The 27,541-nt window shown below is 35.1% G+C and overlaps 2 protein-coding genes across 3 annotated transcripts in view; both read left to right on the forward strand.

Annotated features, from left to right (window-relative positions):
• The window catches only part of LOC117570787 (four and a half LIM domains protein 2), a 71,692-nt gene that overhangs the window by 5,313 nt on the left and 38,838 nt on the right, over positions 1-27,541 (forward strand). The window contains exon 3 of one of the 2 annotated variants that reach the window (XM_034252633.2): positions 21,268-21,353. In XM_034252633.2, coding sequence (XP_034108524.1) covers positions 21,268-21,353 — 86 coding nt within the window. Of the gene's footprint in view, positions 1-21,267; positions 21,354-24,119; positions 24,302-27,541 lie in introns of those variants that run through there. The other variant, XM_034252632.2, reaches the window with a different exon arrangement.
• Positions 10,693-12,661, forward strand: LOC117570789 (zinc finger CCCH domain-containing protein 13). The gene has a single exon (XM_034252637.2). It carries the CDS (start codon positions 10,895-10,897, stop codon positions 12,455-12,457), a length of 1,563 nt encoding a protein of 520 aa, XP_034108528.1. The 5' UTR covers positions 10,693-10,894; the 3' UTR covers positions 12,458-12,661.

The raw sequence follows: 27,541 nt of genomic DNA on the forward strand, positions 1-27,541 counted from the left end.
GGAGCATTTCTAGTTATTCTTAAGGACTGGATATGTGTAAATCGATGCGGTTATTGAAGGTGATTCAGATTATATATACTCTATAGGATTGGTGATATCTGCTTCTTTTTCTATAATCATAATATACCCTTTTTCGCTTTGTATTAAAAGTAAAGGGTCTAAAAATTCAACACAAAACAGTTTAATCAAATTGGAGTTTAGCCTTGAGCATTTGAGTATAAATCAAAAGAACCACTTCAAAAACTATTAAAATATTCACTTATGTGCCGTTAAACTCGAGGAACTGGAACACTTTTATTTTGTTGTTGGTTGTATCCCGAGTGCATTGAACTCCAATGCCCATTGATAAGAAATTCAAATTTCCAGTTTAGTTTACGATTTGCATAACAATTCGAATCGTTGGGGTATTTCACAGTCAAGCACTCACAGCTCACAGTCTCCAGCTGTCTGTCTGTCTGTCTTTCAGTCTTTCTCTCTCTGTGTTTACTGTGTGCATCATCGCGTCGTGTTCAGAGTCGTTTTTGGGTCCTCAGATCTCATTCCTCCAGTGATGCATCAATTCCTGCAACTTTCAATTTCTGCCGCTGCATGCAACTTGCTGCGCTCCCCTTGCGACCCTTTATCTTGCCACTTTGTCGGCTGCCGAGTTCCGCTGAAAAACTATAGCACATCTACATACAAATATATGCCACAAAAACTGAGTCATCAGCCAGAATTCAGAATTCAGAAGAGCAGACGAACAGACGAACAGATCTCGCATTTGACACGGAAAACCAAAACCAAACCAAAGTCTATAATGTATTTCACTTAAGTGATGACTATTGCGCGTTTTGTGGCTTTCCAATTGCCATCAATACTTATATATTACTATATACATACATATATACACTCTACTACTGGGTTGAGTTAAATGTTTGGTAAATACTTCAGACAGCAGGTGATTTCGGTTATGACGAGAAACAATAACAAGTCGAGCAAAGGGTGGCGGTTAAATCAATATTTGTTTTTTGCCAACTTTGCTTGCAACTATCATCATATTTTCCTTCAGCTGAAGACCTTCAACTCCTGCTGTCTAGCTAACTAAAAATAAACTGCAGTTTTCATTTAATTTGCAATGTTTTAAATGGCAACTGAAATGAAAACGTATTCTAAAATAATAAATAAACGCTTTGAAACTGTGGCAACCAAAAACTCGCTTCACTTGCTTGTTTTTGCATAGAAATATAATATTAATCACAAAAGTTGCAAGCAGTTTGTTACAATTACTTAAGTGGCAATCATGTTTCAAAGGACTTTAACTCTCAGCTTAAAGTGTGCAACAAAAACAATTTGCATTGCTTGCATATTGCGCAAAAACTTTCTGGCTGAAATTCAATATACAAATTAAAAGCGCTTTGTTTAATTTTGTGGAAAAATGCACAAAATATATGTATAAATGGTGCTTGGTACTTTAATATTTACTTAGCAAACATGAGCAAACATTTATTCATTTTCTAATTTAATGTTCACTGCTAAACTTGATTATTAAATTTGTAGATTAAGAAATACATGAATTCAAATTATTATTTTTAATTCTGGCAAAAATACAAAATATCATAATATACATTTTTATAATTTACCTTTTACTCATTTAATATTTTAATATTTCCAACCAAATGTGGTTATAAAAGTTTTAAGTTTTGCTGGAATTTATTGAATTTTGAGAATAATGTAGAAATGCTTTGTGAAACCTTTATGTTACTTTTGAGCATAAAATTAATTTCACGCTCACTTCCGCTCCTGGAATATAAAAATCTAATTACAAGCGTAATTTTGAACGTAGATTTTTGGTACATACAATAAAAACTATAGTCTATGATTCCTGAAAATTTGCGAGTTATTTAAGAAATACTTTTGTGTGGGCAAAAACGCATTCATACTATGGGTTTTAGTTTCTTTATCTGATAATCTGATATATTTTCCACTCTATGGTATATTTTGAATATACTAAACTTAGTCTTTGGTATATTTTGTATAACATTTTGCGGTATATTAATTTGCTAGACATTGCTTTGCTTTTATTCTGGGTATCTTACAGTGAGCAGACTCAACTGTAGCTATGATATCTTACTTGTTTTCTTTCACTTTTTACCTATTTAAAATTTTAACATTCACTAAATTGAAAAAATATTAAATTTATAGCATTTGCAATACAGAAATTTTAATTATTTTGATTCATTTTTGGGGACAAATACAAATTTATTTGTTCTCTCGAGCTTTTATATTATATTTCGATTTAACTTAGTAAAAAGCCTCTTTATATTAATATTTTCTAGCTCTTAGCTTAGTAAACATATTTTTTTATATTTGAATATTCTGTAGTAAATTTCATTATTAAATTTTTAGATGCTGCACATGAGCTTCATACTTGACAGTGACCGATTTGTCTCAAGCAGTTTTCCAGGAAATTTCACAATTTGTGTGTTCCTGTTTTCCGTTATGTTCTTTTTCATTTGTTGAGGCAACATATGCTTAAACATGAAACAGTTTCAAGAAATTAATTCACAGAAATCGAGCTGCAAATATAAATTTATAGCATGCAAATATCTAAACAATTTTCTAATTTGACATTTATGAGTACGAGCAAAGAATTTATAGCTCAGTGTAGGTTACTATATAGTATATAGTATAGTATCACTGACTGCATCTCATCATGTATGTATATAGATGTCATATGCCTTCAGCTTATTTGCGTTTTAAAAACCTTGCCTTGCACTTGTTGAGTTACGCTTGACAATTGACAACTTTGTCAGGCTTTTAATATTTTAATTGCATTATTAGTTTTTTTCATAGCTCGCGACACTTTGTCTCTGACTATGACTTTGTCATAAACATTTTGCAGCTGCTGTGCGCACAAATTTAACACCCCAATCTAAATCTAGAGAGTGACAGAAAGTTGTTGTCTTGCCTTCTCTGCCCATCAGCATAATCATCTTTAGGTCTTTTGGTAATTGTTGCGTGTCGCTGTTATATTTCCCATGGGCGTGTTAGTTAAACTTACACAGTAGATAGCTACGCACTTGGGTGGTTTTTGGCTAGAGTGGTGGGGTATCGACTTTAACACACCTTTACCTTCCACTGCCACAGTTGATGACCAGCTGGTGAGGTGGCCAGGTGGCCAGGTGGAGAGGAGGCTTGTCATATCATATGGCAATGTTTGCGCAACGAGATGGTTGCACGAACATCGCTTGGGCGGCGACAGGGTTGCCACCCTCTGCCTTTTCCTCCTCCTTCTCCTACTCCCATTACAAACAGTTAGTGATGGTCAGCCATAAAAATATTATTTTTATTAACTTGACAAAACAATCCATATAATTATTTTCCGGTTTTTGTTTTGTTTAATAGTTCAACTTGTCATAAATCCCACATGATTATTAAATTTTATTGCCTTATACTATACATATTTTACCATATAATTTTCACCATCTCTAGTTGTTAATTTTTATACCCGCTACCCAAGGGGTAGATGGGTATTATAACTGACCTTATGATTCTTATAAAGTTGGTTAAAATTGTATAAGTTATTAAACAAATAACTGTATGTGTATTGCAAAAAACGGCAGGTGCAATCGTAACTTTGTTGCTTTGGTTGACAATATGGTATATTTTGTACACTATGTACACTATATTTGTAATACCACCACCAGTTTGTAAATATACCAAATTAGACTGAAGGATTAATTATGGGATATACTCGTATTAAACGAAGAAATATATATGTTTATATACCAAATTAGTTTCAAAGTGTGGTATATTATTAGTCTGAAGACATTACTTGCTCATTGCAATAAAAAATTGTATTCGATCAAAATATACCAAACATAGCTTTCGGTATATTTTTTAATAAATTAGTATATATGTATATATACCAAATTACTCCGAAGACTTCAGTTGCTCTGGCTCATCTCAATGCAATAAAGAATTGTATTCGTTATTTCAAAATATACCAAATATAGCTTTCGGTATTTTAATTAGATCCCTTTTAAGTATAATATCGCATGGTTTTGCTTTTATTGCAATAGGTAGCGGGGATTTCATAGTCGAGCCTACTCGCCTCTAGCTTTCTTACGTGTTTCTTTGGTGTATTTTTGGGCGTGTCATATATTTGTTTCTTTTAAGCATAAATATTGGTATACTATTATTAATTTAATTGATTTTTTGTTGGCCTAATGCGTCGATTGCCCAGCAGCTGGCTAGCAACAAAAAGTTTATTGCAGCCATTTGTTATTTTTGAGGCATTTAAAATAGCGAAATTTATGTTAAATTCAAACAGCTGGCCACAGTCATTAGCTGAGGAGGGGGACACACGATGCACGAACTCGTGTAACCCCAAAAGCAATTAACATTAGTCAAACATGTGTATATATAGTATAGTTGTATCTTCGATTTGTTTGGCTTAAAAATTCGTTATAATTATTGCTAATCACCTGCGAACGGTCAACAACGGTTGTAAATTGCGAGCAAGTCGAACTTGAAATACGCTAACAATCCAATTGACAAACATACATATGTATCTGACAGATACAAATCTGGTTTCAACCGTAACTGGTTTAAACATCGCACACAGGTGAGGCTTGTTTTGACAGCTTTTGCTTACGATTAAATCTTAATTAATTAAAGACAATTTTATTAATTAATTCCTAATTAACTGCGACTATCGCCAAAGCTCATCTCTTCGGGTCGGGTCATAAAAGTCGAGAGCCGTAACAAATTAATAAAAACTAATTATAGATTTGTTTGTGATAAAAACTAAGCTCAAAAACTCTCAGTTCAACAGAGGAAGTGAAGAATGTGTTTTGCGCTCAAAACTTCGTAGGGAAACAATTTTGACAATTTCTTTCAAGTCTATTAATAACTGTGCGTAAAGTGGTTGCTTTGAGATTCTTTGATTTGCTTTTCGTTTTGTACTTTTCGGTTTAGTTTTTTTTTCGGGTAGTTGCCAAAAGTTTTTGTCGTAGATAAGGAACAGCAAACGAGTTATGTTTGCCAATAAGTAAATTAAACAAATTCTCTCTTTCGGTTTTGTTGTTTAAAAATAAATTTCGACGTCATTCGGCCTATCGCTAACTGGGCAAAGACGAGACGCGTACATAGACAACACTTTTTGGTGCCCCGTTAGCGGTCCAACTACTCGTACAACACTCGAAGCTAGCAACCAACTCAACAACTCAACAGCAACTCAAGTGTCTGCAGTTTTCTGTGGCTGTTGCAGCTGCCTCTGCCTCTTCCCATGCGTCTCTTGGCCATTAAAACGCCATATGGCCTTTCTCCAAAATTCAAATAAAACAGTCATGAGACACGTCATGAGGCGCAAGCAAGCAGCCAAACAGTCAAGCAGCCAAGCAGGCAGCCAGGCAGCCAGGCAGGCGAACCAGGCAGGCGAACCACGCAAGCAAGCAAGCAAGCAACGCTTGCCCCGGCTCCAGAGAGTTGCAAAGCTCGCGTCATGCGTGCCACTTGGCACCTATGTAGATAAGAAGTGTACGTAAGGTCTATGCGAGGGTGGCACAACAAATTCTCCACTTTGCTAGCTACTTACATAACTAGAGAAAACCAAGGGGAGATTGAAAAGATTTTGCATGAAAACATGAAACATACATATTTGTTATTATGTTATATGCTATTTACGAACTTGAATGTTTGATTGTATAAAAGAAAACTTGCAAAGTCAGCAAATTCCTATTCAAATTTGTGAAAGACTCGAATGAGATTCTAATGCCCTAGGTTTATAAATTGTATTATAATAATAACAAACAATATGAAATATGCAATATGAAAAATATGAATATAAATCAGAGATCTTATAATTACTTTACATGTTTGACAGCTATCATTTGTTACTTCTCAAGCTGCCCTCGCTTGTTAGTATCGCTATGTACAATGGTCTATTTTGTGCGCCGGTCGCTACGTGCACCGCCGGCAACCGGTCACGTTTCGCTGTTGTTGTTGCTGTTAATGTGTTGTTGTTGTTGTTTGGCGTAGCTGAAGCTGCTGGTGGAGAGCTAAAGAGCTAGAGAGTCAGCAGCGTCTCTCTATTCGTAGGTAGTAGCTGTGGCTCTGGGTTATAGCTGTGGCTGTGGCTGTGACTTGTGTCTGTGTCTGTGTCTGTGGTTGTGGCTGTGGCCTCAGTGGTGGCCCGTGGAGACCCAACGACTGGATAGCTGAGTGGCCAGCTGTGCAGACCGCTGCTCATAACTGTAAAAACACGCTCGCCCACTTCCTTGGAGCATTGAACAGACGGACGGACAGACGGACGGATGATCGGACAGACACATTGTCCATGTGGTGTGTGTTTGATTTTTGGTTTCATTTATTGCTTCATTGCTGGCATTGTTGTGTGTGCGAGCGGCAAGCAGAGGGAGAGGCAAGAGGCAATGCTTGTCATTGGCAGGCTGTGTCTATGTGTCTGTCTGTTAGTGTGTGTGTTAATTTTTAATTGTGCTAAATGTGCACATAAATATCAAGACAGATAAACACAAACGCACGATATATAGACAACAATGCAACAACAGCAACAATAACAACAACAGCGACAGCAACAACAATTTATTCACAATTTTCAATTTCAACACCCACCCATGTTTTGGCTTATTTGAAGCTTTTTTCTTTGTTGAGGGGCATGAATGGATCTAGCTGCCTCGTCTGCTGCCTCTGCTTGGCTTTTGTTGCCTGACATTGGCACCAACAGCTGTCATTGCGACTCAGTCTCAGAGTGTGTGTGTTTGATGTTTGCTTGTGGGCTATGACTTAATAGCTGATAAATAATGTTACTCGCATTCGCATTCTCATTCGCATTCGCATTCGCTTTCGGGTAAATGGTCGTCACATGTGCGATGAACAAAATGCATACAAAATGTGTCAAATGCTCTCTCATTGCCCATTATCGAGACGCAGCAGATACAATTGTATCTCATGGGACACAGATACTTGTACATTTTTATTGTACTACCTACCACTTACTTTCCTTTTTCCTATGCCTTTTCCCCATTGCCATTTTCATTTCCATTTCATACATAAATAACCAGACTGAGCGACAACTTTGTTTGCGGGGTCCTCGAGGCCCACTTGCGGGCATACATACTTCTTCTTCTTCTTCCGCTAGTTCTTCTTCTTCATATTCTGCTTCCTTTCTGGTCGTACTCGGATGGGCTATTCAACAAATTGCCGTTATTATTTGGACACTTACATTTGTAGTTATGAATTGAACGTGTCTGTTCGTGTGTATGCGTGTCCATTCATGCCCATAAAGTTATTTATATGTGCCAAATATAAATAAAGCCAACTATAAATTAATCAATATTAGGTAGCTGCTTTTAATAAAGATAAAATCAATTGGTTTTCAGGGAATTAAATTGTTTTGCTGTTGTAATTTATTTTTCTAAAATATGTCATTTGTTCACCATCTATTGAAATTATCGGGATTGTTTTTTAAAATTAACATATTATAATTTAACTAAAAAAATTAAATTTTTTTATTATAGAAAATTAAATAATTTATGCTAAGCTGCTTAAGCTGTTTGCTCAATAAAGTTCTCTACAACGAAATTAAATTTTTCAAAATACCCATAAAGTTCTGAAGATCTATTCGTTGTGAATGCAAAAATACGTAGAATAGCTCGAAATATTGAATAACAAAATATTGTATAAAAACATTGAAAAGATCCAGAAAAGATCCAGCTTCTAAAATTGTATTGGTTCTCAAGGAATTAAATATATTTTGCAATGTTGCTGTAATTTTTTTTCTAAATCATTTCTCATTCCATCTGTTCACATTTAGTCAGAATTATCTGTTATGAAATTGACAAAAATGAAGATCTAGGGACCACAATTTTCTTAGTTTTTAGGGAATTAAATAACTTTTGTATACCATATATTTCATTTGTTGACACTTATAATTATCAATTAACGAATCTTTATATTCATACATCAAAGATTAACTAATAAGACTAAGATCAAAAATTTCTTTACCTAAATAATTTATTAATTCCATATTGCCATTCAGTCATTATTAGCTGTAAATGTGTTTCTGAATTAATACGTTAAAATTCAGCTCATAAAAAAGCTAACCAAAAATTATGACCATGCGTAAAAAATTTCCACATTTATAAACTAAAAACTATAAACTATAAAGCGCTAGTAATTCTTCATATATGATTTATAGACAACCAAGCACGTTTTTTGATCAAATATCATCTGTTTTTTTGCTTTTTGTGAAACACTCATCTGCTGTTGCTCATCCCATTTCTCACACTTGGTCATAATTAGCTGGCAAATAGCATAGTTATTTGCTTTTTTTTTCGGTTCTGATCTGAATTATTATTATTTTGTTAAAGATTAAACAAAAATCCAAACAATTCGCATAAACAAATTTATTGCATATTTCCCCCCATCCAACACTTACTTTTTCGACATAATAAACATTTTGCCGTAATAATAATTCTTCTGGTGTTGTGTGGTATTTTGACCCACTGCTGCGTGAGGCTGCTGCGGCTGTGGCTGCCGTTGAGGCATGTGGCAGGCCAACAAAAATCATGCAAGTGTTAGCGAGAGTTGCCCGAAAAGTTTCTCCTTATTAGATATATGCAAAATTTATTAGAAATATTGAAAGCAGCTTTTATTGCGACCCGCGCACAAGTTGGATTTTCATGTTTTTATGATTCTGCAAATGGCGTGAACTTTTTCCATCGCCCGCTGTGATTTTAGATTGTCGGCGAAGTGTGTACATGACTTGAGCAGAGTCTAATAGCTGCTGCTTGCGCAAAATATATAAATTTCAAAACATTTATTTGGTGCATTTTTCAAAATTGATTTCAATTCCGAAGCGAACAAGCGCCTTCGAACAAGTTGCAATCATTTTTCATTGCATACTTTCCGGCTGTCGCTGGCTTCGGTCAACCGCGCGCTCAAAAGTATGCACCATAAATTCTATTGACAGTCGGCTTATTTTGTGGCATAAAATTTGTAAATTTATTTGGTTGGAGTCTGGCAAATCGGCAGTCGAAATCATATTTTTGGTGGTGTGCACTCATTAATATTCATGTGGGAATTAAACACATGGAATCATTTGCGCACATTATCCGTTTAGTCATCATAAATAATTGCGAGTACGAACAGCTGCCGCTGCAGCAATCAAAATGGCTATTCGCACTTGTTTGAACAGAGCAAACCGTAAACATCAAACGGCTAAAGATACAATCTAATGACTCTCATAAGTTTTTGGCGGAATCGGAAGCGAAACAAATCAAATGACACAAAAGTGCGCGCACACGAAACTCAATCACTCATTAAGGCGAACAATGAGGCGTCTAGCATCTCGGCAACGCCATCAAAAGCCATCGATAAATTTAGACTAGACTACAAGCTACAAGCGCCGCACCGCTCTGCACAGTGAGGCAAGGGTGGAAGAAAATGAATGGAAATATTTCAATTATATTTGATGAGTCGTTTTAGAGTAATAGCTTTGCTTTATAATGATGCTGTGATTTTTTATTCAAATATTTTTACTTATTGAATACTGCAAATATTTATTCATTTTTATTAATAATTAAATTATATATTTTATATTATTATTCTCTTATCATTAATAATTGACTAAATAACTTTATTGAATTTTTTAACAGAAAATAAATTTACTTGTTATGGTTTTTTGTTCAATGATTTGCATTTGTTTTTAATTTCCATTTTTTGACATAGCTATCTAATAACAAATGAGAATAGCTAGTAATTAAATTTTCGTACTATGTTACTCTCATTATTGACAATAACGAAATATTATTTGTATGAATAATTTTATTTATTATCTCTGAAAGCAGATTGGTTTAATTGACTTCATTGGAAATATTTAAATACTTTGTAAAAGCAAAATAAACCTATTGTATTGTAATCAGCAAAGTTTTCCTTATTTATATTTGTGTTTTGATAAGTCAATGTAATTATAGCTTGCTCCAGTTAATAATTTATGCCATTTTGATTTTGAATTCAAACTGTAATTGCTAGACAAAACTAAAATTAAAAGTTCGTGCCGTAACTTAATAATAAATCGCACAATTTGCATAAGTTTTTTTTTGCTGCTCAGCTTAAACCACTGTGCACAGTGTTTGTTGGTTGTAGAGAACGGGAACTGCTTAGTTGGCACTTCAAAGCAACAAACAAACAAAGGCAAAGTGCCCACAACAGACAAAGCGGATAGCTGTGAGGTGTTGCTGTTGTTGTAGTTGTAGTTGTTGTTAGATGTAGTTATTGTTGCTGTTGTTGTTGCATTATCTGGCTAACGCTAATGCGTTAAATGAGCTGTTGATGCGCCACGCCAGATAACTAATTAGAGCGCTTTCTGGTGCATAAATTACGAAATCAGCCACAAGTTGCAAACAAAGCCCTAAAACCTCGCTTCACCTACGCACGACGACGAACGCTGATCGCAGCTCAAAACTCTACGTCATGTTATGGCCATAAAGCTAAACACGATGATGACGTTAAGTATACGCCAAATTGGTCAAAACAAAATAGAGAGAGAGAGCAAAAAAAAAATGAAATACAAATGACAAACGAGCGAACGCAAAATACAAAACACGAATGACGAGCCGAAGCCGAAGCCAAAGAAATTCTAGTGATCCGCGTAATAAGTGAAGTTAAGTTGGCAGTTGCTTTGTGGCATTTGCCAGCGACAGACACGCGAATCGCGTAGCGAAGCGAGCGTACGAAAGAGAGCGATTACTAATTAAAGTGTGCGATAGAAAGAGACAACAAATTATAGACATCGCCGCAGATTTGTCGTCTATCATTTTTGTTTGGTTTGCTTGACGCCGCCGGGCGCTTGTCGCTGAGCTTAGCTTGAGTTCGCTCCAAGGTTAATGAGATGTCATTTTTTCGCAATATACGTTCATCGTTGGCATCGGCCACGTCGTCGCGTAAAAGTTCCTCACGCGACACAACGCCAGTGCGCAGCTGCAACTCGCGTCCGGCCAGCGTGATTAGCTCTCGCCGGGATTCGAGCACAAGTTCAACGCTTCAGCGTGGAGACACTTTTATACTGAATGATGAGGAAGAAGAACCGCAACAGCGACCCACAGAATCGAACAGCAGCACACTGGAGAAGAAGTCAAAGAAGTCAAAGGTGTTTAGCAAATTCAGCACATTCACGAAGCGGAAGAAAACCCCTTCACCCGAGGAGGTTGCCAGCTATGAGCATCATCCAAGTGACACGGCTACGAATACTTACTACAAATGGCGCAGCGATGGGGATCGCATGTTGGACTACGATGCGCACTCGGATCCCTTTAATTTCCTCTACGAGCAGCAGAGCAGCGGCCACAAGAGTCGCGCACAGGAACGTCCCTCGAGTCTCGGTTCCAATTCAAGTGGCAGCTTCGATTCCAGCACTTATCGCAAAAGCAAAACGCCCACTCATTTGCGAGAACAGCTGGAGCAGCTGAAAACGCAGTCTAATGACGATCTGCTCGAGGAGGATGAGCGCGAAAAGTACAAAACGGTCACACTGAGCAGTTTTCGCAAATCCTTTCGCGATCGCCTGTTGCAGCAGCAAAAGGAGGCGCCCCACAATCCCGCTTGGTTCGTTGAAGTGCCGCCGCCGCCAGCCACAGCAAATGGAAGTGGAACAACATCGCGTGGCGAGTCCAAGGAGAACCGCCCCGATTTTCTCGTCTTTGACAATGAGAATTATCGCCCGCAATCGCGTTCCCCACTGCGTGATCGCCCCTCGCGTTCCGTCACCCGCTCGCCCGTCAAACGCAATGAGACTTTTCGCGTGGCACATCCAACGGTGCGTCATCTATCGCCATCTCCAACGCCGCCAGCTGCCAGCTCCATACGCATTGAGATCAAAAACTCCATACTGCCGCACTCTCCGGGCCGCCTAGTGCCGGTGGGCGTGGCCAAGCCCATGCCCACCACGGAGTACTATGCACAGCGGCTGCTGGCCAATAGTCTGGCGAGGCAGACGCCTCCTCAACAGCAGAGTTCAGGCAAATGGCATCGTTCACCCACCCGCTTGACGGGCATTAGTCAGCTGCAATCATCGTCCGCTCCTCAACGCAGCAGCGGACGCTATCAGACCACTGTGCACATTGGCAGCGAGTCAAGCAAATTGACTGCGACGCCAACTGCGCTGCCTGCTCGAGGACGTGCGCCAACACGCGTCCAACTCTACGGCAGCAAACCGAGCAATCGACAGCAACATCAGCAGCTGCAACAACCGTCGGCCACATACTTTGGCGGTCACTACAATGCACCTGCCACCAGCACGGCGATCAATACGGTCAGCAAACCTCTGGCTAATTCTAGAGCGAGCGTGGGCAACGCCAGTGCCAATTGGGGGCGTCGCGTTGAGCAGCCGTCACCAAGAGTTGTCGCCCCCGCGCAGCGACGTAATCGGTCTCCGATCAAGATTCCATGGCGATAGATCGCATACCAACTTTATTCGAACTACGATCAGTGATCGAGCGATTGTTGTTTACAAATTGCGAATAACTTTAGCACGCTAGTGAAGACCGCGTGACACGAATAGTTTTACGAGTATATGCGATAGTCGAATTGTAATAAATGAATTTAATTTATAAAAATTGCGACTTTTCAATAAGGAATTAATGGATTAAAAGAGATGCGAACACCGAAGGGAAAAGTATTGTAATAAATTAAAATAATTTATAAAAACTGCGAATTATCAATAAGAAATTAATGGATGAAACGAGACGCGAACAGTGAAGGAAAAAGAATTGAAGGAAAAGTAGTTGTGAAATTTAAGTGAAATTTAAGAGATAGAAACTAGCAAAAAAAACTTGAATAGATCGATAAAATTAGATATCAATATTAAATGTTCTGATTTACATATATACGAAATTTTAGTGAACAAATATTAGGAAAAGTATTCAACCATAATCCCACAATTGAATTAGTCCATATACGATAGCCGACTTAAAATAAAAGAGATTTTTTTTCTGAAAATCATTGATAATGTGGAAAATTAGCTGCAAACTACTACAGTAAACAGCAAACAAATTTGCTGATTGAAGATTTAAAGAAAAATAAATAGATAGCAAAGAATTCTGCGAAAAGCAAATCTATCAACAGTTTACAAGGCGATTTATTAAGTAAACAATGTTAATTTAAGAGTGTGTGATAAAGATTTCGCACAAAAAGAGTTTTAAGATAAAACAATAGTCTTTGCATATAATTTCGGCAAACAATTTTTATAGATAAAGATTTAAGATGAATGTGTTTTAAGATAAGAAGCTTGGCTTAAGTACAATTTTGAGAAATTTGAAAAAGAGTTTTGAAAAGTATGAGAAAATATTTGTCAGCTAAGAAAATATCAAATAGATTTATAGATGAGTTTAAACAGGTATTAAAAATATGAAGCTGAGCTAGGATTTGTAAGTGGTAAGCAGATAAATTAGCGATAAAATAAGAGAAGCCATAAAAAATTTAATATAGAACACAAAGATAAAATACAATTTGTATAAAAATACAATTTGTATAAATTATTTCAGCGGTTAAGAAATGTGAGAATGTTTATAGTGAATTAATATTGATAATTTTTATAAAAATCAAAAAACTTGACAAACAATGCCTTTTTTCATAAAACATATTTCTTCGATCAAAAATTCATTAAAGAACTGTCATCTCTAATCTATAGATCATATGAGTAAGGCGACAAATCTCTTGCGTCATTCAGAACCGTGGGATGTATTGAATATTATTATTTGTTTTCCTTATAAATTGTGCTAACAATTTGATATCTGTGTACGGTCGAAAGGTACACACATGAGTATTCCTCGCGTTTTGCGAGTGTGTAAAATAACAATTATAATTAAGTAAATAAATGAATCCAATAAATGCGAATAAACACAGAGGGGGAGAGAGAGATACAGTTGAGATACAGCAAAGTCGGCGTGTTGTGTAAATTGATAATTATCATTTGTTGGCATTGCCCGTGGCCGAAATCATTTGGTAACAAGCGAGGCTTTCAGTAGTTGTAGTTGTTGTTGTTGTTGTAGTTGTTGCAGGGCCATTAACAAAAGAAAACACAACAAAATAAAAAAGTGGAACGCACATGCTAAAATATATGTATATCCAAACCATACATTCATTCATTCATTCATGTGTATTCACTTATCCCCCATTGAAAATCGAATCCCACATTCGGAACAACACAATATTGTACAATATTTTATTGAGGTGTTAATTATCTGCCGACCGACTAAAAGAAATCTCAATACATGATATGTATTAAATTTAATTTGCCCCGTTTTATGAGTATTGTATATGGTATATACATATATTTATAACTGTTACTTATAGGGTAGAAGGGTATTCTAACTTTGTGCCTGCAGGAAATGTATGTGTGAAAACCAAGCGTACATTTTGAATTGGATTAAAAATTTCGAAGTTATTTAAGATTAAGTTTTGTATGGCAAAAACGCCTATTGCAATCAGGTCTTAGTTTCTTTGGCTGATAATATGGTATATTAAGTTCTCTGTGGTATACTTTAAAGTCAAAACTATGTCGATATACCAAATTTTGCATTTGGTTTATTTTGAGTGATTTTTTGGTATGTTATTTTGGTATACTAACGGAATATACTTTTATTTATTATTATATCGATATACCAAATATAGACGTTGGTATATTTTAGTATTTTTATATATTATATTGGTATATTTTCAAAAAAATATAGTTCTATTTATTATTATATCCATATACCAAAACTATATTGGTATATTTTTGGTATATTCGGTATATTATTTTGGTATATTTTTATAATATGGTTTTTATGAAAATGGGTAGCTGATATCTCACAGTCGAGCACATTCGAGTGTGGCTTTCTTACTTGTTTTTTGATGTTCTCCTTTGTAAATAATCTTCGAGTCCCGCTCTGTCTGACTGTGCATGAAAATGGGCGAGCGTTACGTGATGAGAATTCATTTCCATACGAGCATTTCTGAATTGGTCTGGTTTTTTTTTCGCCTTGGGTTCGCTTGGGTTGGGTTCGGTTTCTGTTTCTGTTCGAGGGGGAGGGAGTGTGAAAAGTGGTTAGTTACGTTAGAAAGCTGAAAGGAGATGCGCTTATTATGGCCGTATTTGGTTACGACTATTCTTAACGCTTAACGGCATAAATTGTCTCGCAGAAATTATAAAGCTTGGAATGACGTCAACGCGACATTTGATTGGGTTTCATCGTGCACCTTTTCAGATCTGGAAATTAAATAAACAAACACAGCTACGACTCGGGAACAAATGAATCGCGCCAAATATGAGTCTCAAAATGATTCATACTTTTTTTTGCTTATTATACCGCGCATTGATTTGCTTAACAAATTTAACGTGTTTCAATCCGTATTTGGTTTCCATTTCTTTTCAATATTTAAATATGTACATAATGTTTGTCGGTTTTTAAATTGTTTTCAAATTGCTTGCGGATATAAATAAAAGAAAGTATTTGACGGGTGAACACCCTATGAAATTACTTTTAATACACCAAATTATATAATTATTTTCAATATACATTCAATTATTTGATTTTTTTCGAGGAGGATAGCAAGATAAATTTAGAAGTGAGGGTATTCAATTATAATTGGAACATTTTACTAGAAAAATAGCAAACACAATTTTAAAAGTTGACGTATTCAATTATTTTTTTAGTATAATTAAAATACTATTAGAGTAGCCAAATAAATTTAGAAGTGAACGCACTCAATTATTTTGTTTTAGTATAATTAGAAAACGTTAATAGAATAAGTGAAACAGCTACAGTTTAGTGTGCTCGACTGTGAAATACCCGCTTTGAATAAATTCAAAATAGTGCGGTATTAATATTAAAATATACCAAATCAATATTCCACAAAAATACTAAAAATAATCCAATGGCTATAATTGGTATATTGATATGCCAAATGCAAAATATACAAATTTAATATTAGTAGTGAAAATGGTCTTAATTACGAAATAATAGAATAACTCTTCAAGTGATGTCTAAATATTTATAAATATTTATTCAACATGATACTAAGGACCGTAAAGAATTGAAAATGTAATTTATACAAATTTTAATTTCATATAACATTTTATTTAATTTTTTACTAAAGATTAAAAAAAAGTATTCCGATGGGAGTATGTTTATTTTTAAATAATAAAAAAACACTTAACAACTCCATTATTATTTATTTATTTTTCAATACGAAGCAAAAAAGTATTATTTATAAACTTGTGTTAATTTCACTTCCTATTCAATTGTTCGTTAAAGATTGTAACGTAGCATTTCTAAAGCGCTACTATATATATCATTTAAATAATAGAAAATCTTTTAAGATGATATCTAACAATTTCATAAATTATATTTTTAAATCAAATCATTTAATATTTATAATCGCTTTTAATTGGTCATTAAATAACTGCAAATTAATTCTCAATAATAAGCATGATTTTCTTCAATTATAATTATTAAAAAGTTTTAACTTCTATAAATATCTTGTAGCTTCTTAAATTTATAATACCCTATAGGCGATGTGGTAATCATCTTAAGGAATCATAGGTAATTGACCCAACACCTTTTTTGCCGAATGTTAATTAATGTGTTCTTTTTATGCATTGCCGTCAATTTGTGTAAAGTACCCCTACACATCATTAAATCGATTTCCGAGAAATCGAATAAGAAATATAAACAAAGAAAAAGAGTTTTATAGTCGCAGAGGAACTGATCTTCAGCCTTTCTCTCAGCACTTCTTCAGCGTCGTGAAGTTAATTGCTAATTAGCAAATTCGTTGCTCTAATATCAGCTTAAACATTGGCCACATATATCACTTTCTAATGTGGCCACAACGGGGCCAGCGAGTTAGCCAAAAAATAAAACAGAAAAAATCGTAAAAAAAGTTAAAGCAATTCGCGTCAGAGAAGTCATCAGCTAAACTTGGCCAACAACAGCAATAGCAACAGCAGTTAGAGACTGATCTACGCATGATCTTGAACTACATAAATAGACTTGAGTGTTGTTGCAACGCATTTTAGCCATTTTCCTTTTGTGTCTGTGTGGCGGCATCTTAACTAGACTGTGAAAACTAAATGTAATGTAAACTGTTTTGGAGTCGTAACCTCGCTTTAGGTGCGACTCTATGCATCTAATTTTGATCTTTGTAGTTTTTTTTTTTTGGGGGGAATTACTATTGCGTGGGTCGCTAAACAGGTTGAAGATAAGCTTCATCATGATCATTTGACTCGAAATCGTGTTAATTAATGCGAAATTTTTGTTTGACAAGCCAAAGCGAAATCTGAGGCGCGCTTTACTTCACTTCAGTTCACTTCTCAAGAATTCTCGACAACTGCGACTTCTGTTTATGTTGTTAAATCCCCAACTTAAAGTCTGGCTCTTTGTTGTTTTGGTTAATTTTCTCTCTCTTGGTGTCTGTACTGTTTTGCAATAAACAAACACTTACGGGTTCTCTTGTTCTGTTGCCTTTTTAACGATACTCGTATGTGGCTCAAACGTAGATTGTTTTCCAAGTAATTCGAAGCCGGTTTTTGTCGACCTACGGACTCTTTATAAGTTGTTGTTTTTTTTTTTCATTTTGTATATATTTAAAAGCGTAGACAAACAGTCAACAGAATCGCGGCATAGCGTCATAGTTTGAAAATGTATCTTAAAGCGCAACTGAGCAGCGCATAGATACAGATACAGATACAAATTCAGAAATTTGTTTGCCCAGAACTTTGGATCAAGTGCGTGGGCGTTAACTCTGTCTATGTGACTAACTGTTTGTGGGTAGAACTAGTTTCCATTACCATTTCCATTCATTCGCTTTAGCCGATATATTTTTCGAATTTTATATGCAACTGGCATTGCCTCTCTTTCCCCTCTTGATTTTGTTTAGTTTCCCATCGCATATTTTTGGCTAGTTTTATTTACATTTGAAATTGGATTTAGAGCTGATTAAGCGTGCCTTGCATGACATCATTGTAGAGCAAGATGTAAATTACACAAGTATTACACAAAAAAATCTATATATAATATATTAAATGCGTTGTTTTTTTGTTTTGCTCATTCGAATTTCTGCGTTGTTTGTTTTTCATTTTCAAAAGTAGATTGATAATAAATTTAATTACACTAATTATAATATTTTTCTTTATTGTTAATTCCCTAAATAATTGAAATATATATATATATATATAGAAATATGTTTTTGACTTTTTCACTTGAATTTGAATTTTCTTAATGTATAGTTTTTGTTGTTTATTTATCTTTTGTATTATATTTAACATTTTTAACTTCAATTTGAACTTTGTTGTTTAATCATTTAATGAATTATATAATTTTTTGTTTACTTAATTATTTATTTATCTTGATTCGCGATTCTTAAAAACATATTTAATACTTTCATTAACGTCATCTGAACAATGATGAGAGAGAGAAAGTTCTTAGAACTTATTAATATTTGATATTTAAGAGATATTGATTAATTTACTTCTATTGGTTGATTTTTAAAAACATTCTAATAGAATTGAAAACTTGAGTAAAATAAACAATTTCTTATTATTAAAGTCGATCAACTAAAATTGAATAGAATAACATTAACACTAGTTAAATTTGATTTATTTTTGTTTACCATTTCTTTTAATGACATCTTAACATAATTCTAAAATAGATATTGCAAACTATTTTAATTAATTATTATTCTTCTAAAGCTCGTTTTAAGTAAATTGAATGGATATTACATATGTTACCTTTAATACCTATAAAAAATCAATAAGATATATTTTTATTGAAAGTAGACAATTCTATTTCTTTAACTATATATTATGAATAATGGATTATTATTATATTCTAAAAATAGCCGCAGATTAAAATGTGATATATTTTATACATTGGTACTCATATTTATAATATTTCTTGTAATTTTTTTTAATCGACTCTAATTGCTGTTGACTTTAATTTCTAATGTGAAAACTTTCCACTACTTCCATAGAATTTGATTGTTTGGTATTTTTGTTTTGTGTTTTGTGCTGTCATTAGCCAAAAAGAATCTCATATGAAATTCTAATTATTTGGCTATTAATAATATTTTTGGCTCTGCCTTCGCAGCTAAATGATGCTCTGCCTGGTGTTTCCCCTATATGGACTCAGCTGATTTCAGGTCCCCCAAAAACAAAAATGTTGTTAATGTCATCTGCGTTAATTTGTTTGGAATATGTAAATGCTTATTTTGTATAGCTTTGTGGCAAAGTGGAAAACTTTCGTTTCGAGCTGCATGCATTATAGATTTATTGGCATTGTCATATGCTTAATTGGCACATCATTAATCTATCTGCAATGCAAACAGCAAAAGGCTAAAGACAGAGCAGGGCAGAGCAGAGCAGAGCAGCGGCAGCTGCAGGCCAGAAGTCAAGTCAGAGAGCTAAGTGGAAGTCAAACATTTGCTCACTTGAGTAGTCAACTTGTTTGCAACTTAATGCCGATGCCGCATCCGTCTGTCAGTCAGAGAGAAGTCGAATGTTTGTGCCTTTGTCTAGGCAGCAGGCAGGCATTGTGTTGTCATCCAAGTTGGCTTTGAACTGGGTCAGCATCGATTTTCGGAGCGTGGCGACGTGTCACAATTATCGTTTGAATGGCATCGAAAGGGTCGCCAAATAAAAAGGAAGATAAAAAAGCAAAAGCTTGGCTCAATTTTCAAATGCACTCAAAGGACATGTCGCTTGCATCCTGCTGCGCCGCATCCTGCATATTAATTTTAGCTGCCGAACTCAACTTTTTACGCTGTGTAAATATCACGTAAAAAAAGAAGAAGTCCAAAGAATATTACAAAATAAAATGGCAGCAAATTTCGCTGCAGTTTGTCAGCCACAAAATACATACACACACTCCGAACACACACACACACTACGAACACACACACTCAGAACACACACACAGTGGAAGACAAAGAAACATGGCCAGAATCGGAATGGAAACGTGCCAAGTTGTTGTTTGTTGTTGTCATACATATATTTTGGTGTAATTTTGGAACAAGTGTCGCTGCTTGCCACCGTCTCTCCCTCTCCCTCTCTTTCCTCTCCTCTCTTTGCTATAGGCATTTGCTGCAGTTTGTTTTGCTATGCTAAGCCTCTCTCTCTCGTTGACTGTTGACCTCACTCTGGCATGCGGATTTCGGGCTCCATCCAGTCATCCAATTGCAGCTGCAAAATGTTTCTGCATCTGTATCTCTATCTGTATTTGTATCTGTATTTGTATCTCGAACCAGCTCGAAAGGGAGACACACAATAAGCACTTGACGCAATGGCGCGTAAATGAGCAAAACACAAATTAAGTTGTATAATCGTAAATCGCTTTTGCAGCGTAAAATACCCTACAACTAAATTCTCAAGGGATCCGAGGAGAAGGAGAGAAAGCAACTACATTAAGAGCAAATTATTTTTGCTAAGAGACTAAACAAATGCTTTATGTCAGAATGAAATATTTGTTAGCACAGCCAAAGCTCTCTGTTTTTTATTACAATGCCAAAGTAAACACTTTACATTTCACCTTAAACTAATGAATATAAAATGTTCATCTTTATAGGTATTTTTTTCGTGAAGTCTTTTGACATATTTAATGATGTTCTTCACATTTGTTTTTTCTTTAATTACATAAATCTGTTTAAGATGAAAATGTCAAATTTTGCCGGTTCTCTTATTTATTTTTCATTCCATTTAATATTAATAAATAAAGTATTCTTCTTCTTATTATTATTTTATTAACATGCACATTCAATATTAAGGAAAATACAATACTTATCCTTAGACCCAACAAAAAGAAAACAGAATATAATATCCACTTCTTTAACCGAAGAAAGAAAAAAAATCTTATATTTCTTAGCTTAAGAAATAATAATAACTAATGATTTATAATTCAATAGTTTGTTTTCTATCTATGGTATTCTTACATTGTTTCTCGTTCATTTCATTCATCTATTTATGAATAAATTTGTCTATACTCTTATTTTTTTGTATGTTAAGTTTTCGACACAGAAAGAAATAAAATATTTCATTAGATTAAAGTAAAACCGTTGTCTTTAACCTTCACCTTAATTTTAACTACATCATTTGTTTTTACTACAGAATATTTGCCCGCACATCAGGCCATTAAGCACTCTCGAAAAAATCCCCTTTATTATTATTAAGTTACAGTTCTCTCTCTGTCTGCCCGTGCAATATTTAATAATGCAATTAAAAATGACTAATTACAGGGTGTCATTATACGCGAAGTGGACGACGGCGTGCGCTGTGAGCAATGCAAATCAGAGTGTCCCGGTTTTGCGGCCCATGACTGGAGGTGAGTGAAAGCTGTAACTATTCTCCCGAGTAATAAAAACGGTCACAGTGCGTATACGCAATGTTCGTAATAAACGATTTATCATTTGAAAAAAGTTCGTTGCGCACAGCTGGCCCAATATTTAGCCACCACTGTTGAAAGCTTTCAGCAAGCTCGTAGTTAGCTTCTAATTGATGTCGCCAGGTGGCGCTCAATCGTAACTTGCAACGTTTTTGTTTAGACTACAAAAGACAGCTAAAAATGTGAATTTTTGAAATTCAATCAATATGTTTTTGGCAATTTACCCACGCGAGCTGTCGCCAGCCTTTTGCAGTTGGCCAGCGGATAATGGATAAATAAATAATGCGTCACGTTTGCCAAATAGAATCTTCGCCAAAAATATTTTGATCGTAAAACATGAAAGACACAACAGACAAGAAAAAAGTGAAACGCCTTCAGCTTAGCGTCACTTGTGGGCGCCTTTTGACCACAGGATGACAAACTGCAGCGGCATGCAGTAATAAATTTCTGGGGTGTTGCACAATAAAAGCTAATATAAAATTTATATTTAATTAGCTGACGGTTTTATGCAGAGTGCTAATGAGACAATTGATGCACATTTAATACTGGTATGCAAAAATAATTATACAATTCTGCGTGCAAATGCAAATTAGAATGTGCATCGTTACTGCCAATTCACAAAAACACTTAATGCTCGTGTCCCTCAGCTCCCCTCTCAACATCTCACTTTGATGCTGGCCACAAATTCAAATTACGCTATTAATTTGTGAAATTAGTTTGTCTGACTGTTTCGGTCTCCTTTGTCTAACTGCGGTTTCTGTTTTGCATTTTCATTTCGGTTGCTGGCTGCACGCCAATTCCCATTGAGCGGCGGCAAACGGGGCGGATACGTAATCGCAACTGATAAACGGGGCGTATGCGCGTTTTAATTTTACTATTCGTGTTTTTGGCTTATTCGATTTGTAACCACTGTGTTCGTCCCCCACATCGACTACTTGCGATTTTCCTCATACTATAATTCATTTGTTTCATTCTTGTTTTTTGTTTTTATCGTATATTGTTTTTATGGCGCTGCGGTTGACTTTAATGGAAAGAATTTCGGGGCGTAAATAAGAAATTAAAAATCATAAATAAACGTATTTTTAATAAATAAACGAACAAAGAGCATCGCTATTTTTTTTATGCTGCGCAAGTTAATTAAATTGATGAAAGCATATATCAAAAATTGTCAACACAATTTATAGATGAAGAATAAAGAACAAAAGTAAAATATGTAATTATAAGTACAGTAAAGATTGCCTTTGGTGGATAAGTATATAAAGAGGTTAAGACAATAAAGCCAAACAGGATAAGTCAGTGTAATTTTAAATAAATTAATTTAATTAATTAAAAAAAATTTTTTTTTAATTTTTAAAACGATTTGTTAACACTTGAAACTACTATTATTGAACTAACTTCATATTAAAATTAATAACAAAAAAATAAAGTTTTCGTTGAAGCGCAGAAGATTTTTTACTGTAATACAAAAATTTATAGGTTGTTCAACAAATGAATATGCCAAATCATTTGCAGTTTTAATTGGAATAGTTAATTTCGAAAATACGTATTAGGCTACAATAGCTCGCAAAAAACAAATACCGAAAAACAATAACAGCTACATTATCTATCCCATAAAAAACACAGCATGACAGCCGAACTTTTTGCACTGTCCGCAGGGGGGCGTAACATGACAACCCGCAGAGCGCAATCGTGCTAGCTCCACTACGATCGTCATTCGACTCTTCATTCGGTTCATTGCTCGGCTCATCATTCGGCTCCTCATTCGTCTCTGCGTTCGGCTCCTCATTCGGCATCTCACTCGTTCGCTTTTCGTCTCTTTGCTCATGTGCTGCTCGCTTCACTTGCTGCATTGGCAATTAAACTGTAATTAAAGGCCTTGACTTGGTTTTTTTTCTGTACTTTGTCTCTTTTACTGGTGCTCAATTCTTGGTGGCTTTGAAAGCTTTAGCTCTAAATTGGCGCCCATTGCCGCAATAGCATTAAGAGCTTGAGTATGAGTTTGAGTGTGTGCTTCCCTTGAAATGTTGCAATTGGCGCTCAGCTTTCGGGTTCAGCTCAAGTTCACACCGTGAAGACAGCGCGTGCAGTTTTTTTTTTTTTGTTTTTTGATGTTGACATTGAGTAAAGCTGACAGACAGCCGAACGTGTGTTAGTGTTTGTGAGTCGGTGTCTCGTGTTTATTCATATGCCTATTAAGATTTATTTATTATGCAGCCGACGACTTTGTCTAACGGCGCTGCGTGCTCAAAGCAGCTGTTGATGATGCTTCTTCTAGTTCGTGTGCACATATTTTGACTCACGCTCAATTCTCGACTTTGTCGCTGCTTGCGAATTTAACAGTTGTTTTTCATCGGCTGCGCATTGCCGACACGATCGTCGCTGTCAAATTTGCTTCGTTAGTTAGTCGATGAGTTGCCAGCTTAAAGTGCAGGTGCATGAAATTAACCGAACCCTGTCGCGACGCGTGGTTATTATTTAAGAGAGAGCAGTCGCGCTCTCTCTCTCTCTCGTTATTTCTCTCGTTTCCGAATGGAAGACAGAAAGTGAGTGTGCGGGTGCGTGTAAGTGTGAGTGAGAGGTTGTGTGTGGCTTTGCTTATCGGCAACAGACACACGCATTATATATGACCGCTATAGATAGCTTAGCCGCCTGTCAACATCTCTCATTGCTTACATTTTAAAGTCGCTGCTGCCGTCGCAGTCGCTGCAAAGTTTGCTAAGCATGCAGCTAATGTTGCAGCCGACGTCATGTGACGTCTTTGAAGTGCAGCCAGTGTTGGTCAAGAAGCAGCCAAAGTTTCCAACACGCGAACGTCACTTGGCCATCAGACGCAAGAAATCGTTTGCTGCGCTTGGGTTCAATAACACGCCATCTGTCGGCGAAGAAGGGTGAGTGCAAATAAGTAATCGATAATTATCGTTCACGAGTTTAGTGGAAAGCGTATAAATCGACTGGAATAGGCAGTTGAAAACTATTCACAATTGAAATTGCTTGTTTCTTTGTAAGTTATTGGGCTATTCACAACAGATCGTGAAAGATTATTGAATGTTTTACCTAATGTGCTGACCACGGGCGGAATTTATGAGTGATTGTGCGATAATTATGACGGAATGAAATTCACCAGGCTAGCCGTAAGCCAAAAAGTATTTTAATTGATCATCAATCTGTTGGCGATCGTTGGAAAGGTTGGCGAAATGTTCGAAAATAGATGTTTGAAACAACTTGCTTTGATTTTTGTCGATATTTCGCTGCTGTTTTTCATATTTTAGCACAAATTTCGGATATTTTGTATTGTTTATTGATGTTATTTTTCATTTCGAGTGAGCAAAAATACAAATCAGGCAATCCGATACGGAATACTCTCAATTGCGGCGAAAAAAAGAGAACGAAAAAATGTTATTGCCATATTGATAGTAAATTCACGGAACTGACGCAATATGTGTGTCAAATAAATCGTATGGTTCAATACCAAAATGTATTCGTACTCGAAAAAGTGTGCGATTGTGCCCCCCATTAAACCCAATTAGTCCCGCCAGACTCGTATATAGCTAGACAAGCAAATGGATGGTCAGGCATAAGTTGAAGTCCCAAAAAGAAAAAGAATACATTTATCGATAAAATACAGGAAAACTTGGCGAAGATTTAGTTGAAGATGATGGCAAATGATATTTTACTGGGAAAAAGAATAAACACATCAACATTTGGGCGCTGTGCTCATGTGATGTTTTTGCACAAATCAAGTTGCTTGTCGAAGCGGAGCTGCAAATGAGCATGCTCAACTGTGATATACTCGCTAATCCAAATTTCTGCAAATAGTCATCTGTAATGAGGTCTTAGATATGCATAAATAATGTTAATAAATGCACACACACATCAAAAAGGCAGTTATTCTCAATGTGCCATTAAAATAAAAATATTAATAGTTTTCTACTACATTATTATTATTTTGACTTAATAAATTTGTTTCGTTTAACTGCAACTTTTCATTGAAGGAAAATATATTTATTCTAATATATTGTTACTAAGTCTATAAATGGGCCAATTTAAGAAGTTTACTTTAACAGAATATTTTTCAAAGTGTACTAAAAAATTAATGCTGTCATTGAATTTGTCATGAAATGCATTAAAGTTAAACTTCATTTTGCGATGTCAAACAAATTAATGAACAAAAATGCAGCAATCTGTAATATGCTATTATTATATGCAATGCAAGATATAAAGCAAAGTAAACTTAATTTTGCTATTTACATTTTTAGCACTTATCTTGGATGTGCAATTAAATGAAGTGCGATTATCGACATTACATTGTAGTTATTCAATTAGTATCACGTGTTACATGTCATGCCATCAAGTAATCATACACTTTTAAACATTTTAAAGCGTGCACACGATACAAGTACAAGTAAATAAATGAAAATGAAAACATTTGTACATTTGTGTGCCGTGCTGTTTTGGTCGTTTAGCTGAGCTACCTGTATAGGCAGCAAGCACATTATCTAATGTAAAATAATGGCCTTAATGGCGGCAGACAACAGACTCAATTTTTGTGGTACAGTGAGCGACAAGCCAAATGTATCTTGCAGATACATTTGTACATGTATTTAAACGTAGATACACTCGTATATATGATGTTGTTGTTGTGCGGATGATGTTGTGTGATTGTTGTGTGCTCCCTCAAGGCAGCTGTAATTAAAAACGGCAAATGACAGCCACATGTATCATAGATGGGGCAGGTAAATAAATAAACAAACATCGAACCCGAACCGAAACCAAACGAAGAGCCAAATGAGAGAGAGAGAAAGAGAGAGCACAAATGAATCTCTGAAAGGTTCACACACGCGATGCGATTCTGAATTGCTTTGTATCAATATTTACCGCCCATCCGATCTATTGATAGATGGATTTTGTAATAAACATTTTTTCTGCGGCTTTCTGCTCAATATAAATTAAACGCATATAATGCCAAATATAAATCCCCAATTTGGTTATAAATGGCAACATTTTGTAGGCGTGCCTGAAGACAGGCCAAGTCCAAGGTCTATCAAAAATGTTCAAGAAAATAAATTGAATTTGCAATGCTATTTACAATTGGTGCGCATTACTAATTAGACATCCATAAATAATATTAAAAAATTGCAAATACGTTTATTTTTAAAACGAAACGAATAAAATTCATTTACCAGCTGTATTGCTGATCTTTTTTTTTAATATCGATGAATGAGCACTTAGCTAAATGTGTTTACCATCAATATGGACGATTAGTTCGAATGGTATCGTAAATCTTTCATAAATTATGCTGAATTCATAATTAGTTTGTTTTTGTTTAAGGAATAATATAGTCGGTATGATTTGTGCCTATCCAATGGTATTTTTACAAGTATGACTAACTAATATACTTAGTTTTGAATTGGGTGGTGATTATTGTGTAAAATTATTCGATGTCTTGCTTAAGGAAGATGTTGAAAAATCTTGTTTTCAAATAGAGATTATGTATCTTTATTATAATATTAGACCGTTCAGTTAGTCTTGTACACTTCTGTAAATTATTATTTTAAAAATATAATAGCAAAAAGTATTTTATTCTTTTAATTCCGTTAAATTTTATTTTATAAAAATATGCAATTTATTTTTTAAAATTTTAAAATTTTGAAATTGTATTTAATATTTCTTTACTGGAAAACATTCTTGCTTACAAATAATATTAATATTGTCTTTAAAATATTGTTATAATATTAAATTAACTTTTTAAGGCAGTAGTATTTCAAATTTCCGTTTTAAATAACGTCAGCTTAATTACTGATCCACCTCAAAAGATTATGTACAAAACTGTGACAGATAATAGCGAAAATGGAATTCGGAACAACCGTTTTTTCGATTCCCTTTCAGTACACTTTTTTTGTAGGCATAACTTATACTTGAACTCAATCATTGCACTTCCGCAATATACGACCGTAATATTTATTGCTCCGGCCGTTTTTTCTTGTTTTTTTTTTTTTTTCTTGCCTAGTCAATATGCTCGATATGCAATCGATGCGATTTCCACAGTATCTCCGTATGAGATTTGTGGGTGTTTTTGTTGTAGGCCATGCATTGCCATCTTTTTCCGGCATATCCCCATCAATTACTTA

Source organism: Drosophila albomicans, chromosome 3 (genome assembly GCF_009650485.2).
Source record: "Drosophila albomicans strain 15112-1751.03 chromosome 3, ASM965048v2, whole genome shotgun sequence".
Taxonomy (NCBI): domain Eukaryota; kingdom Metazoa; phylum Arthropoda; class Insecta; order Diptera; family Drosophilidae; genus Drosophila; species Drosophila albomicans.